This window comes from Onychomys torridus, chromosome 14, assembly GCF_903995425.1.
Source record: "Onychomys torridus chromosome 14, mOncTor1.1, whole genome shotgun sequence".
NCBI lineage: Eukaryota > Metazoa > Chordata > Mammalia > Rodentia > Cricetidae > Onychomys > Onychomys torridus.
Genome location: NC_050456.1, coordinates 68,333,875 through 68,349,874, shown reverse-complemented (window position 1 = coordinate 68,349,874; position 16,000 = coordinate 68,333,875). Strand labels below are relative to the sequence as shown.

Below are 16,000 nucleotides of genomic sequence, written 5' to 3'. Positions count from 1 at the left end.
GATTACTAATCAGTATGACGCACTGGTGTGCAGATTATTTTAAAGCAGTGGTTCTCACCTTTCCTAATGCTGTGACCTTTAAATACAGTTCCTCATGCTGCGGTGACTCCAATCATAACATTATTTTGTTGCTGCTTACTAACTGTAATTTTGCTACTGCTGTGAATCATAATTAAATATCTGATACGCAGGATATCTACTATGTAACCCTGAAGGGGTTGTGACCAACAGGATGAGAAGCTCTGCTTTGAAGGGACTTGGAGATCAGCTAGAAGAGGCTGAACACTGAATAGTTCCTTATCTGCCTTAATTCTTTACCCATCAAAGAGGAAACTTTTGCTGGGGGAAAAAAAAACCTGGAATAAAGCACAACTAGCCAGAATTACAGTATTTGTCTTCCGGTTTATTATGATGAAGGACATTATCTACAATCTGTGTCTTCTGGAGCCATTCACCTCTAAAATGTTTTTATTCTAAATTGTCAAATTGCTATATTCTGGTTCTCCTCTCACGCACCGCTCCCGTCCCCCCCCCCCCCAAAAAAAGTGCATTTTAGGGACTTTGAATCAGGCCCAACCAGGATTTGTGCTTCTCAGAATTTCTGAACAGACAGCTTAGTTTAACAGATATTTTAATATAGAACATCGGCTCTGATAGTCGGCAGAAAGGAAGGTAACCGCTGTATTGTGAGGTAAGGGCTCAGAACGTTCCGTGCCACGCGTGAACAACGCGCCAAGGGGAACTCGCCCGACCAGTGCGTGGCCCACCGCAGCTCAAACGGTTTTTGCCCAGCAGCTTCTCCATTTCAGGCCTGGGGAGGAGGCCAGAAGCCGGTGCCCCGGGACCGACTGCTCAGGCCCTCCCGGAAAACGGCGGGAGAAAACACACAAGGACGGACAAGGGTGAGTTACGGGATCAGAGTCCAAACCCCAAACGGGCTCGCAGGCCGCCAACCGACTCCACACCCCTTCCAGGGCTGATGACGAACTCAGGGTGCGACGGACGCACACGCAGCCCGCGCTCGCACGACAGTACGTGCAGGGCAGCGCGAGGGAGTCCCGGTCCGACACCGGCGCCACTCGCGTCCCGCCTCCTCGGCTCCGCCACCCCCGCAGCTCCGGGTCCGCCTCGGTGCGAGGCCTCCGCCGCAGCCAGGCAGCTGGCCCCGGTCCTGTCTCTTTAAGTGGTGGGGCCTGCGGGCCGCCCCTGCCGCTGCTGCCTAGGTGGCCCCGCGCGCCGCTTTGGAGGGGCGAGTCAAGATGGCGGCGGCTTTGGCTCTGTGAGGAAGACGGAAGAGGCGGTGGGTCAGGGAAGGCGACTTCTAAGAAGAGTTAGGGGTTGTCGGGTCGCCAGGGACGTTCAGAGTCTGCCGGGTAGCGCTAGCTCGTCGGCCTCGGATGCTTTAAGCGCGAGGAGCGGAGCGGAGCCTCCGGCGGCGGCGGCAGGGCCAGGTACAAGGAAGGAAAACATGGCGGCGGCGGCGGCCTGAGGAGGCGGCGGCGGCGGCGGCGGCGCGGGAAGCGGCTCTGCGGAGGTCATGGCGGAGGCGGGAGCAGGGCTGTGAACCGAGCTGCCCCTTGTTGGAACGGCGGCCCTGTTGGTAGGCTGTGCAGAGCTGCGCGTTCCCGTCGGGGCTGCTGGGCGGCCGCGCTCACCCGGCCTGGACAATAGCGCCGAGGAGCGGGCGGCGAGAGAAGGCGGCGGCCCTGGGCTCGGCCCCGGGAGCGGGCCATGCGAGCGGCGGCGCGGCTCCGGGGCGGCCAGCGGCGGCACTGAGGTCCCGGAGTCTCCCGTTCGCGGCCGCCCGCCTTTCCTGGACACCGTCCCCGGGCCACTCGGGCGGGGCCCCCGGCCGGCACGATGACCGACACCCGACGGCGGGTGAAGGTCTACACGCTCAACGAGGACCGGCAATGGGACGACCGGGGCACTGGCCACGTGTCCTCGGGCTACGTGGAGCGGCTGAAGGGCATGTCCCTGCTCGTCAGGGCCGAGAGCGACGGTAAGCAGCCCCGGCTGGTTCCTGGGGGAAACGGGGGCACGGGGCCGGGGAATTCGGGAGTCCAGGCGGGAACGCCATGGGTACCCAAGTCCGGTGGAGCTCGCTCGAGAGCGATCGGGGTGTCTCCTTCACCGAGAACCCTGCGCTGGGGGAGAGTTGGAGCCGAGCGGAGCACGCTGCGCCGTGCCGCCTTTTCGTGGGGGCAAGGTCGGAGACCTGGGATCCGTCCCGGAGCCTGGCTGGGGTCTTGCACCCGTGTGACCTTGAGAAAGGCACGGGACGGATACGACCTGCCTGCCCTTAGTTCACCCATCTGTAAATCAGACGCAAGACCTTGCTTGGAGCTCATCAAGTTCGTAGCCGTTGCACACTTTGGGGAGAGTTCTGGACCTTTTCCACTACCTCTTTCTGATCTTCGGGGTCGGCGATGCTGGCAGCTCCTCCACTGGAGAGAAAGCGCTGCTTTGCTTTGTGAGGATACGTTGGACTTGTCCGGTGTTGCTTGTCTTTTTCATAAGAAGGGAAGTTTGTTATTGGTGTTTTGAGACAGGGTTTTTTCTCTGTTGCTCTGGCACTCGCTCTGTAGCCCAGGCTGGCCTCGAACTCACAGAGATCCGCCTGCCTCTGCCTCCCGAGAGCTGGGATTAAAGTGCGCCACCACGCCTGGCCAGGAAAGAGAGACTGTAATTCTACTGTGGGAACTTCTGGACCTTTGGAACTTTGTTTTTGGGGCTTTTTGTTTGTTTGTTTTGTTGTTGTTTTTGTTTTGTTTTTTTTCCGAGACAGGGTTTCTCCATGTAGTTTTGTTGCCTGTCCTGGATCTCGCTCTGTGGACCAGGGTGGCCTCGAACTCAACAAAGATCCACCTGGTTCTGCCTCCCGAGTGCTGGGATTAAAGGCGTGCGCCACCACTGCCCAGCCCTTTGGAACATTTTATTGCAAGATTTTCTGATTGCTTAAGCGTGTGGTCTTCAATGGTTCAATTTAACAGGTGGGGAGAAGTATTTTTAAAGCTTGAATCTGCCCTCCTGCGTTCCCTTCAGGTCTATTGAAACTGTCTTCAGGGTCCAAAGACCAAGTTGTTCAAAGTTTCACGGTTTTTGTCATTTTGTTTTTGACAGGGTTTCTGTGTAGCCCTAGCTGTCCCGGAACTGTTTCTGTAGTCCTGGCTGGCCTCAAATTCAGAGATCCTCCTGCCTCTGCCTCCCAAGTGCTGGGATTAAAGGTGTGTGCCACAACCTCCCAGCTCTGTATCTCATTTTAAATTATTAGTTTCTTCAGGGTTTGACATTTTCCTTGGTTACATTTTTAATTTCACTTAATGAAAGAAAATATACATGTTGGGCAAAACTTTTCAAATTGTTTCTTTGGAGTATAAATATAGTTACCTTGTTGCATTAATCTGAGGGACCGGTCTGTTTAATATGTTTGTAGTTGTTTCATATCTCAATTATTACAAATTTATTTCAAAGAAGGTTTTTATTCTTTGGACTATACCTAGAACTCATTACATGAAAAACAAGGCTCTCCTGGTTGTAACTGAAGATTGCAGAAACATTAATTTGAATTGGAAAATGGTAATTTGGAGTATAGTGCCCACAGGTTATCTTTATACAAATACCCCAAATAAATTAACAGTGGTAAAAAGTTACCTCTACAGGCATTCTTAAAAGTTTCTAACAGAGAGGCAGGCAGTTCTAGGTGACTTAGAGACCAGCCAGAGTCTACATAAAGTTCTAGGCCAGCCAGGGTTACATAGTGAGACTTGGTCTGAAAAAAAGTTTCTGGTTACAGTAGGTCTGTTTTTCAGAGCTGGGTTTTTATTTGTGGTTAAAATAAGTTGAGGCCGGTTTGTGGTGGCAACACGCCTTTAATCCCAGCACTTGGGGAGGCAGAGCCAGGCAGAGATCTCTGTGAGTTCAAGGCCAGCCTGGTATACAGATTGAGTTCCAGGACAGGCTACAAAGCTACACAGAGAAACCCTGTCTCAAAAAAAGCCGAAGGGAGGGAGGTGGAAATAGAAGTTGAATGTGTAGATGACTGTCACATAATAACCTCCACCTCTACATTTTTGTATATATGGAAAACTTTCCTTGTAGTAAATTGGAAATACGGGTTTTAAGGTTAAGTTAGCTGCTTGTTTTGAGGGTGGGATAACTGGAAAAGAATCCAGGGTCTTGAGCATGCTAGGCTACCTCTGAATTACCTCCAACAAACACCCAGTTTCTTTGAATTTCTTCACCCCAATGTATTTTGATTATACAAAGACCCTTTTGTTGTTTCTTGGGAAACAGAGTCTCCTGCAGTACCAGGCTGGAATCAAACATGGTATGTTGCCAAAACTCTGGTAGTCCTGGTCCTCCTGTCTCTACTTCCCCAGACCCTAGGATTAAAGGTATACTACCTCACCCAACCTCTTTGGTTTTAGAGCCATTCTCTGTATCTGTTTTATCTCCTGCTTCAGATCCTCATGTTGGGATTACTGGCAATGAGCTACCACAGCAGCCAGTTTACAAAGACCTTTTGAAAAGATCAGCATGAAGACTTAATGCCAGACTGTCTTGGAGAATCTCTTCTCCTACCAAGGTTCTGTAAAAGTCTGGTGTTTCTATGCTCTTTTATATTTTTATCATTTAGGAAATTGCCTCTAAGCACCTTTCTTCTTTTGGAGTTATGAAGTTATAATTTATTAGAACAGGTAAAATGATTTTTATTTTTACCAAAGTGGGAAAAGAGCTAAACATAATTAATGATCTGCCCTTGTAAGTCATGTTATAAAGAAAGCTAATTCAAAGGAATGGATTTAAGCTGAGTGGGATACCTTGATTCTACCATTCAGGAAGCAAGGCAGGAGGATCTCAAGTTCAGGGCCTACATAGTAAAACTTCTTCACTAAACAACAAAGAAAACATGGACTTATAAAAATTGTGGGATACTTGTGAAGAAATCTATAGTTTTATTACTAGGGCTTTTTTCCCCCTTACAGATAAATTCCAAAAAAGATCAATAGTAGTAGAAGTTTATTGAGACCTCCTATGTGCCAGGGCCTCTTTAAGCAATTCACTTGTGTTTACAGACATAATTCTTAAAACTGTTCTCAAATGTGGATACTATAATTAGCCATGTTTTATAGATAATTTAGAGTCTAAGATAGTAATTATAGGTTGGTGAGAGTTCAGCCTAGGATGGTGGTCTGTATTTTAGTGAGGAAATCTAGCCTACAGCTTAAAGCACTTACAGCTACTTAATGGTGAATGTGATCTCTTATGCTGTGGTCTATTTGTGTGCTGTTTTATTCTTGGCCTCAGGGATTATTTCAAAGAAATTTTAGTTTTACTCTGCAGATACTTTGATTTTGTTATAGGCAAAATTTAATGTATCCTTGGCTGGACTTGAATTTGCTATGTAGTGAGGATGACCTTCAATTTCTGACCCTGCCTCCATGTTGAGGTTACAGTTATGTTGAACCTTTATGCTTTATGTGGCGATGGAGATAGAACCCTGGGCTTTCCAAAGTGCTAGATAAGCACCAGTTGAGCCATGGGCTCAGCCCTAGATAGTTTGATTTCATTTATTGATTGAGGTAGGATGCTACCTACTACCTAGCCCTGACTGCTTAAAGTTACGGTGTCTGCTACAAGTTTGGATCACCCATTATTGTGTGCTGCTTTCTCCATTCTGTTACATGTAATTGAGAAATTTTTTTTTTCATTGTAATGAACAATGAAGGTGTTTGTATTTTTTGTATGTGGGGTTTTGTTTTTTTTTTTCTTTTTTGGTTTTTCAAGACAGGGTTTCTCTATGTAGCTTTGGGCCTTTCCTGGATCTCGCTCTGTAGACCAGGCTGGCCTCGAACTCACAAAGATCCGCCTGCCTCTGCCTCCCAAGTGCTGGGAATAAAGGTGTGCGCCACCACCGCCCAGCAAAATAGTGTGTGTGTGTGTGTGTGTGTGTGTGTGTGTGTGTGTCCCCAAGCTGAGGATCGAACCCAGGGCCTCAGCGATCTACCACTGAGCTAAAGGGTGTTTTGCCTGCATATATGTATGTGCATCGCATGCATATCTGTTTCCTTTGAAGGTCAAAAGGATTCCTAGGACCCAGAGTTAGACTTTGAGCTACCAAGTGGATTCTGAAAACAAGAGCAGCAAGTGATCTTAACCATTAAACCATCTCTCTAGCCCAGCATTTCTTTTGTTTGTTTTGTTTTGTTTTCAAATGTGGTCTTTTGTAGCAGAGACTGGCCTTGAATGCCTGCCCCTCTGCCTTCATTTCCCAAGGGCAAGACTGCAGACGTAGTGTCTGCCACCATGCCTGGCAAATGGGAAGTGTTTGTGATCTTCCATAAAGTGGCTTGTCCAGTAGAAAATTAAAATTAGAGATGGGTGTGTTGCACACATTTATAATCCTAACACTTCCTTGTAATCTGAGTGGGAGGCTGAAGCAGAAGTATCCCTACTTTTCGAGTAGTTTAAGCTTAAGCTTCATTCTCAAAAAGAAAAAAAGGAAACTTTAAAAGTTATTGTGGATGTGTTAGACCTCTCTAGTAATTGTGTTGTCCCATCCTATCTCCCCCAACACCCTAAAAGAATCTTTCGAAAACATTGACTGTCATATATGGTAACGTTTTTCCCCCTTTTTCTCCATGAATCCAAGTTTGAAATTTCAGATTATTTCTTGAGAATTTAGCAGCGTGGAGGCATACAAGCGTAATACAAATACTAGGGCTACATACTGACTTTTGGGCCATCCTGGTCAAAATAGTGAATAGCAATGCTCTGTCTCAAAAACAAAAATCATTATAAAACTGAAAAATAAGATACTTCATTTCCAAATTTTTGAAAGACTGGTTCGAACCTAGGGCTGTACATGCTAGCTAGGCAAGTGCACTACCACTGAGCTGCATCCTGACCCTTGAATTTTTTTGTCTGCCTGCCTGCACAGTGGTGTATAGATGTGGAGATCAGAAGACAAATTCAGAAGCATGTTCTCTCCTTCCACTTTGTGGGCCCTGGTGATAGAACTCAGATTGTCAGGCTTTGAGCTAAGTACCTTTACCTGCTAAGCCTTCTTATTGAGCACCTCAAGTAAGCTTTTGTGTAGTTAAATTTATTGTTTAATGTCACAGAGACTTATTTTTAAATTGCTGTGATAAAACTGTAATCAAGACAACGTAGAAGGGGTCTACTTGGACTTACGGTTCCAGAGGGTTAGTCTGTGGTGACAGAGTGAAGACATGGTGACAGGTGGCTAGAATAGCAGCTTGAAAGTTCCCATGTTGATCCACAAGCAGGAGGCAGTGAACAAACAGGCAATGGTGTGTCTTTTTGAAATTTCAAAGCCTGCCCTCAATGACATGTCTCTGGTAAGGCCACACCTCTTAATACTTTTAAAACAGTTCCACTTACTGGTGACTCAAATATTCAAAGATATGAGCCAGTTTGGAGAATTCCCATTCAATCCCCAATACTCTTTTCTAAAAACAAAGCAGTTTCTGAATATCAGTATTTGTGGCCTCTGTGTTTCAGGTAAATCTGGGTAATTACATTTACCCCCTCTGTAGCCTACTTTTCCTTTAGAGGGGAGGAATGTGTTACTAAGCTATAATGCCCATTTCCTGGATTGTATTCTTATTCAGTAGGCATCTGCTGGCAAAATATGGTACAGAAACAAATCCCCTCTTTTTACAATTAGATTTATGTGTTGTTTTGTCTTATATGTGTGTATGTATGTATGTATGTATATGAACCATGTGTGTGCTTATGGATGAATGTTACAAAAGGTCAGAAGAGGGTATCAGATCCTTTGGAACTGGAGTTACAAATGGTTGTGACCCACCTTGTGGGTGCTGGGAATTGAATTCAGGTCCTCTGTGGAAAGCAGTAAGGGCCTTTAACTGCCAAACCATCTCTCCAGCCCAAACATACCCTTTTCTTTAGTAAAGATAAGTCACTTTTTTCCCCTCTCAGTTTTATGGTAGGTCTGTGTAAAGTTTTGTGTTCCAGCAAAAATTTAGTGTTGTGCTTCATTTCCCTATTAACTTGCTGAAGGATAATGTCAACCTAGCCAGTTTTAGAATTGATAAAAGTTGGATGTTGGCAATTCTCCATACAAAGGATGACTTCCTTACACATGCCAGGCAAATAAATGTTCTACATTGAGCTATACTATATTTAGCTTTAAAAGATGGCCTCGCTGGGCAATGGTAGCACACACCTTTAATCCCAGCACTTGGGAGACAGAGCCAGGCAGATCTACAGAGTGAGATCCAGGACAGGCACCAAAACTACACAGAGAAACCCTGTCCTGAACCCCCCCCCCCAAAAAAAAAGATGTCCTCTTCTCATAAAATCATATCCATGTTCTTATCCTGGGTTGCTTGGACAGCATCAGCAATAGTGTTTTGAGTGGGCATGGTGGTGCACCTCTGTAATCCCAGTACTTAGAGAGCTGAGGCGGGAGAATGGCTCACAGTTTGAGACTTCACTGGCCTTTACTGAGAATTGTCTCAACCCCTTCAACCTAGGCCACCAAAAATGTTTTCCCTTTCTTCCCTGGACTCGAGTGATTGATTCCTCTCCTCCGCCTTTACGTATCTCAACTACCTGACTTCAAAAATAGGGTTCTTCTGTTTGGTTTCTACTTAAGGTTGTTAGTATTACATTTATAATGTGTGTGCTTACACATGTGGAAGTCAAAAGGGTCTCCTGATATGTGGTTCCCTACTAAACTCGGGTCATTAGACAGCCAGCATAGCCATCTCACCAGCCCTACTTTAAGTTTTATGAAGTATTTTTACATTTAAAAATAATTTTATCTCGCCTTTAATCCCAGCACTCAGGAGGCAGAGGCAGGTAGATCTCTGAATTCAAGGCCAGCCTGGTCTGCAAAGTGAGTTGCAGGAAAGGCGCAAAACTACACAGAGAAAACCCGTCTTGAAAAACAAAAAAACAAAAAAACAAAAAAAAAATTGTGTCATCTGAGTTACTTGTATAAAAGTTAAAACAGATTGGATTCTGTTAATTGAAGGAAAGGAGCTATAGGGACATATTCAGGTAGCACTGCTCACTGACTTCTGAGACTTAAATTCTGTGCTCAGCCTCATGGTTGTAGAACTCTATCTTGGTTGTATAGTCTGTCTCTACCTGCACTATAATTAGAAAAAGAGGCATTTGTGGTGGGAAAGGTTTCCCTTCGGTTTTGTTTGTTTGTTTGTTTGTTTTTATTTTTGGCTGTTCTGTAAGGGAAACAGGCATTAGTATCTTGTGTATTTTTGTGGCTGTTCTCTTAAGTCATTATTATTGTAGAATATTAAAATGTACAGTAAGTGTTTGGGTTATATATTTTATTTAGTTATCCAGAGCTCAGTGTCAGTACTTGGAGTACACTTTGAAGAGAAGTACATGTTTGAATTTGAGTACAACAGCTTTGTAGAAGACTTAAGAGTGGTAGATTAGTCAAAACTTTTAATATCTGAATGTGATAACTTATGCAAGTTTGAGGACCATCAGCCAGCCAATGGTGGGAATAGTTGAAGGGATCTGAGTGTTATAGGGCTGATCTAAATACTGTAGCTTTAAAATTTTGTTTCTATTTATTTATTTATTGAGCTGAGGATCAAACCCAGGGCCTTTCGTACCACTGAGCTAAATCCTCAGCCCTTATTTTTTATTATGGGGACGAAGAGTGTGGTATTCATGGAGGCTAGACGAAGATGTTGGATACTCTGGAGCTAGAGTTACTAGCAGTTGTGAGCTATCTGATGTAGGTGCTAGGAACCAAACTTGGATCATCTAGAGCAGTGGTTCTCAACCTTCTTAATGCTTTGACTCTTTAATACAGTTCCTCATGTTGTGAGAGGACCTGGAGAAGATTTCTAGTACCCACATGGTGGCTAACAACCATTTGTAACTCCAGTTTCAGGGGATCCAGTGCTCTCTCCTGACCTCTGGGCACTAGGTATACAGTAGTGGTGCACAGTGTGGGCAAAACACCCATACATATAAATTAAGGAAAAAAATTTATACAGCAGGCACTCTTAACTACTGAGCCTTTCTTTTTTCTAGCCTCCATGATAAACTTTAATGTTAATAGTTGAAGATTTTATGTGTATAGATGTTTTGCCAGTGTGTTTTTCTGTGCTGACACATGCCAACAGTGTCCTGAGAGGCCAAAAGAAGGCATTGGGTCCCCTTGCACTGGTGTTGCAATGGTATATAGCCACTGTGTTTGTGCTGGTATTCAACCTGAGTCCTCTGGAAGAGCAGCCGGTGCTCTTAACCCTTCTGAGTGTTTGAAAACCAGAGTCGTTGCTGTATAGTAGCCCAGGCTGCCCTCAAGTCTACATCCTCCTCCTTCAGTTTCCATGTGCTAGGTTTATAGGCATGAGCCATACCACCTAGCCATTAACTCATTTTTTATGATGCTTTTCTTCCTGCTGGTGAATACTGAACTTGTGATGCTGGTGAAAACAGTATTCTGGAAAAACTGTGTGGTGTTGAGGCAGTGAAGTGAGGGAGGAGCTATCTTTTAGTATTTGTTGTGAAACTAAGACCAGGACCAAAACCAGCATTCACATCCACCTGAATCTAATTGGTTGGTTGATGCTGAAGATAGAGTTGTACAAGAACTCTCAAGTTTTCAGCTTAGCCCAACCTCCAGCTGCCCTGTGCATTCATCTTAGACAGGTGCTCTTCTACTAAGCTACAGTATCCCTAGCCCAAGAACTCTCATGCTAAATCGGTTTCTCTGGTGAAGGGGTGTGAGTCCATATAAGTTTTCCAGCTAAGAATATATACTAGAAGTGATGACAGTTTGTTTACATGGACTGTTGACTAAGCAGTATCATGAACCTTGTGCTTGTAATATACAGCTGGATAACATTGTCAAAGCTCCACTTCTTTTGCATGTGGTTGTCAGTTAAAAATCCAAGTTATAGGGTTGGGGATTTAGCTCAATGGTAGGGCGCTTGCCTAGCAAGCACAAGGCCCTGGGTTCGATCCTCAGCTACAAAAACAAAAACAAAAAGCAACAAAAAAAAATCCAAGTTAAGTGCTGATTATGTACTAGATATCAGGGTTAGGCCCTTCACATAAATTTTCAGTGAATACCCATAACATTGTTTTAATATTTTGATTCTTTGGATGGTTTTTCGATGAGTGTTTTCACCCGCTGCACTTAACAAGAAATGAGGTGATGCCGGGCAGTGGTGGTGCACACCTTTAATCCCAGCACTTGGGAGGCAGAGGCAGGCGGATCTCTGTGAGTTCCAGGCCAGCCTGGTCTCCAAAGAGAGTTCTAGGAAAGGCACAAAGCTACATAGAGAAACCCTGTCTCGGGGAAGGAAAAAAAAAAAAAAAAAAACCAAAAAGAAAGAAAAGAAATGGGTTGGGGGCATTCTTTTCAGTACTAGCTTTTTGAGGTACTAGTAATTGAAACTTGGGGCCTTGTACAACAAAGACAAGTGCTGTATTATTGAGCTACACAAGAGCCTTTTTTGTTTATCTTCCCCCAGCCCAAGGTTTTAGTTATATGTATGTGTGTGGATCTGTGCAAGTAAATTCTAGTGCCAGAGGAATCAGATCCCCTGAAGCCGTAAGTATGCTGGAAATCTAACTCTGCTCCTTTGTAGGGGCAGTGCATGTTCTTAACTACTGAGTCATCTCTCAGCCATTCTTTTGACTCTATTTGAAATGAGTTTCTCTCACTTGCTCATGTAAGCCTTGAATTTGCCCTCTTTTCTGCCTTAGCCTCCAAGTAGCCTGTTGTCACCAGACTGGGCTCAAAAATTTTCTTAAATTCTATTATCAAATCTCTACTATGAAAACACTGAACAAAAGTGGAGAAAATAACACTGAAGAGACAGTATAAAGCACAGTGTTTAAAACCATGAACTTTAGAGCCAAACAGTCTTAGATCTTACTCTTACTTATCCTTTTGTTTGTTTGTTTGTTTGTTTTTTGTTTTTTTTGTTTGTTTGTTTGTTTGTTTTTTGTTTTCCGAGACAGGGTTTCTCTGTGTAGTTTTGCACCTTTCCTGGAACTCACTTGGTAGCCCAGGCTGGCCTGGAACTCAGAGAGATCCACCTGGCTCTGCCTCCCGAGTGCTGGGATTAGAGGCATGCACCACCACTGCCTGGCCCCTTACTTATCCTTATGTAGGTTTTTCAGTATCTCTTGCCTGTTTTTCCTAGATTTAAAAAAAAAAATGTTTCGTTGTCATTGTTGGGTTGTTTTTTGTTTTGTTTTGTTTTTGCATTTTATTTATTGTGTGTCTATGTGTGCTCACATGGTCTCAGGAAGAGATTGGGTAACCCATAGGAGTCAGTTCTTTCATTATATAGGTCCTAAAGATCTGTCTGTTTGTTTGTTTTTGAGACAGGGTTTCTCTGTCTCAAAAACAGTCCTGGATGTCCTGGAACTCATTCTGTAGACCAGGCTGGCCTTAAATTCACAAAGATCCGCCTGGCTTTTCCTCCCGAGTGCACCACCACCATCCAGCTCGGTCCTAGAGATCTTAACTCAGATTGTCAGGCTTGGAACTTACTGGACCTTAAGAGAAAAACAAAACAGAACAAAACTTTTTAATTGTGTGTGCCCATTAGTTTAGAGTTCTCTGAGACTTTCTTTTCTGTAATACCATCCTGAATAATACTAGTTAGTGGGACGTGACAACAAATCACAAGAAGACCCTTAACTATTTATTTTACAGGAGCAACCATGTTGACCTGGTGATTATCCATTACTGGTATATTAATGTATTTTGGTTATCTGTGTCAGGTTATAAAAAAAACTCTGGTGAGTGATGTTTTGTATGCTGTGAATATGTGTTCCTCTGATTGGTTGATAAATAAAGCTGTTTGGCCAATGGTGAGGCAGAATAGGGTTAGGTGGGATATTCTAACTAGAGAGGAGGAAGGAGAAAGGCAGAGCAGAGGAGACTGCCAGCTGCTGCCATGAGAAGCAAGATGTAAAGATACAGGTAAGCCACAAGCCATATGGCAAAGTGTAGATTTATAGAAATGGGTTAATTTAAGATGTAAGATCTAGCTAGCAAGAAGCCTGCGCCAGTAGGCCATACAGTTCATAATTAATATAAGCCTCTGTGTGTTCATTTAGATCTGAGCGGCTGTGGGGCATCGGGAGCCAGGTGGGACCAGAAAAACTTTCAACTACAACTCTCAAAAACTCACTATTTTCACTTGGTGGCATTTCTTGAGATTTTACTTAGAATACCATTGTTTTTGCTTTGAGTGTCCCATACAATTTATTTGTGTTTTATCCATTAATATATACCATATTGGAAACTAAAACTGAGACTTGGATGTTTATTCACTTAATAATGTTTGGCCGGGTAGTGATGGTGCACTCAGGAGACAGAGACAGGTGGATCTCTGTGAGTTCAAGGCCAGCCTGGTCTACAAAGTGAGTTCCAGGACAGGCTCCAAGGACACAGAGAAACCCTGTCTCAAAAAAAAAAAAAAAAAAAAAGGTTTGATATTACCCATTAACAAAATAATGGTTAGATTGTTTTCTTTCTTTTCTTTTGTGATAGGGGCTCTGTATTATGTAGCTCTGCCTGCCCTGGAACTCACTATGTAGACCAGAGATCTACTTGCCTCTGCCTCCCAAATACTGTGATTAAAGACATGTGCTACCATACCTGGCCCTAGACGTGTTTTTTTCATGAGTTGGAGTGGGGAAGGATTATCCTAAATGTTTACTGCAGTTATTAAGTTACTTTCTCCAGAAGCATGTGTTGCTTTTGATGAAGCCTTCTCTACCTCTTCATTAATGTTACTGAAGTCTCCTGCTAAGGATCATTATAATGATTTTATTATCATTTTATATGTATGGATGTTTTGCCAGTATGGATTTAAGTGTACCATGTGTTAGTATTTATGCGGCACTAGGAACATGTCCCGAACACGACAGAACCACGGGAGAGTTTTATTAAAGAGGACAGAGGTGACAGGCCTGCGTGAAACACACACGTGGGTGAGGAGAGAAGAAGGGGAGGGAGGGAGGAGGAGAGAGACTGAGAGTCTCGAGCAAGATGGCGCCGGCTTTTTAAAGGTTGGGCCGCGCATGCGTACAGGGACTCCTGTGGGTACTCCATGCATGCACGTAGATTACATGGCTGCGCGCGCGTTTTATGCAACCACGTAAGGCCAGAGTCCCAGTCCCGCGAGATGTCTGACCCAGAGATGGCTATTCTACACCGGAAATAGTTAGGCGGTCCGCCAGGCAAGCCTAACCGTGTAAACATGTAATTGTCTATCACCATGTGCATGCCTGGTGCCTGTGGAAGCCAGAAGAGGGTGTCAAATCCCCTGAAACTGGAGTTACAGATGGTTATTAGCTACCACTCAGCCCCAGTCCTCTATAGGAGTGACAACTATCTTTTCTCCTGTTGAAGTAGCAATTGCCTCTCACCTAAAATTGAACTCTTATGTCAGCCTCTATACCCATACATTATGATAGAATTAATGTTTAGGGTCTGGAGCTAACTGATATGAACACTGCATAATTGGAGCTTGCTCTTTTTTTTTTTTTTTTTTTTTTCTTTTGAGACATAGTTTCCCTGTGTAGCTTTAGCTGTCCGGAAACTGTATAGATCCACCTGCCACTGTCTCGTGAGTGCTGGGATTCAGTAGGCTAGACAAGTGTTCATAACTTGACCCTGTAAAAACCATTAGATGGCAGACCCAACCAATTTAGATAGGTTGGCATAAATAAACTATAAATACAGGGCTTTCTTTTTTCCTCCCTATTTATTTATTTATCTATTTATTTATCTATTTGTTTATTTTGAATGTGGAATGTCGGTTTTTTGAAGAAGGGAGGAGGTCTTAAATACAGGCTTACAGCACAATGGGAGAACCCTGGAGGGCAGAAGTTTGCTACAGATGTTTTACAATCTTGCATCTAAGCTGTTAAGGCCTATTATGCAGGATACACAGACAAGGAACTTCCCTTAAGTATTTAGGAGGGTGGAACCCAGCAGGGGATTAGCATAGGGAGGCTATCAAGGTCAGCAAGCAAGGCAACAGTTACCCAAAACGGGGGTCAGGGTCCTACAGGTCCCCCCTTTTACTAAAAAATGAGCTTCTGACTTAGGTTGCGTGAGGCATCAGCAGGTCACCTTACCTGTCATAGAGACACCTGCCCAGGCCACACAAGCGCTGTCTTAGGTTGGTGAGTGCCCCCAGGCATTACCCGTCTCTGAATACTCATTATCATACAGGCTCAATAAATAAGCTACAGAGTTAACTGCTGCCAAAGATCTCAAAGTGGCACTAGGCTTGCAATCTGTGTGTTGGACACAGAAAAGACCAACAGAAGTCCTAACCCACCCATAGCTGGTAGGCTAAAGGCAATTGAGCCATTCCCTTCCTTAACGAGCTTTACTGCAAATTGGAGTCTTTGTAAGATGGTATCCCAAAAGCAAATGGAACTTGAGTTTATAAATTTGTAACTTTCAAAGCCAATTGAAATGTATGTAACTATTGAAATAAATTTATCATGCCCAATAGAATGAAAGTTTAACTAACTGTGGTAGCTACTTTTGCTGACAGGGTCTCCACTGTGCTAGCTGTAGTAACCAATTATGAAATGGCGGTGGTGGCGCACGCCTTTAATCCCAGCACTCAGGAGGCAGAGCCAGGCGGAACTCTGTGAGTTCCAGGCCAGCCAGAGAAACCCTGTCTCGGGGGAAAAAAAAATGAAATGACAATCCCAGAAACAGTAGCCCTGAAAATTATTTTAGTGGAAAATAATAGAATGTAATTTTTTTTTTTCTGGTAAACAAATTGGGAAAATACTAAGATAGTTGACTTGGTCTATTTGTTTTCCCAGTACTGGAGTTGAACTCAGCCCTGTACGTGCTGAGAATGCACAGTACCACCAAGCTCCATCCTTTCCCTCTGACTTTACCATTTTCAAAAGTTCAGAACATTCTGTTACTTTGCCTGCATTCTGTTCATTTTTCAGTAGTTTTTCT

General features: G+C 44.1%; 1 protein-coding gene across 2 annotated transcripts in view; it reads left to right on the top strand.

The window, feature by feature from the left end:
- The first annotated feature begins 1,012 nt into the window (after positions 1-1,012).
- Ppp4r3a (protein phosphatase 4 regulatory subunit 3A) overlaps positions 1,013-16,000 on the top strand; it is a 48,577-nt gene continuing 33,589 nt past the window's right edge. For both annotated transcript variants that reach the window (XM_036206181.1, XM_036206179.1), the window contains exon 1: positions 1,013-2,002. In XM_036206181.1, the coding sequence (XP_036062074.1) occupies positions 1,861-2,002 (142 nt within the window). In that variant the 5' untranslated portion in view covers positions 1,013-1,860. The remainder of the gene's footprint in view (positions 2,003-16,000) is intronic.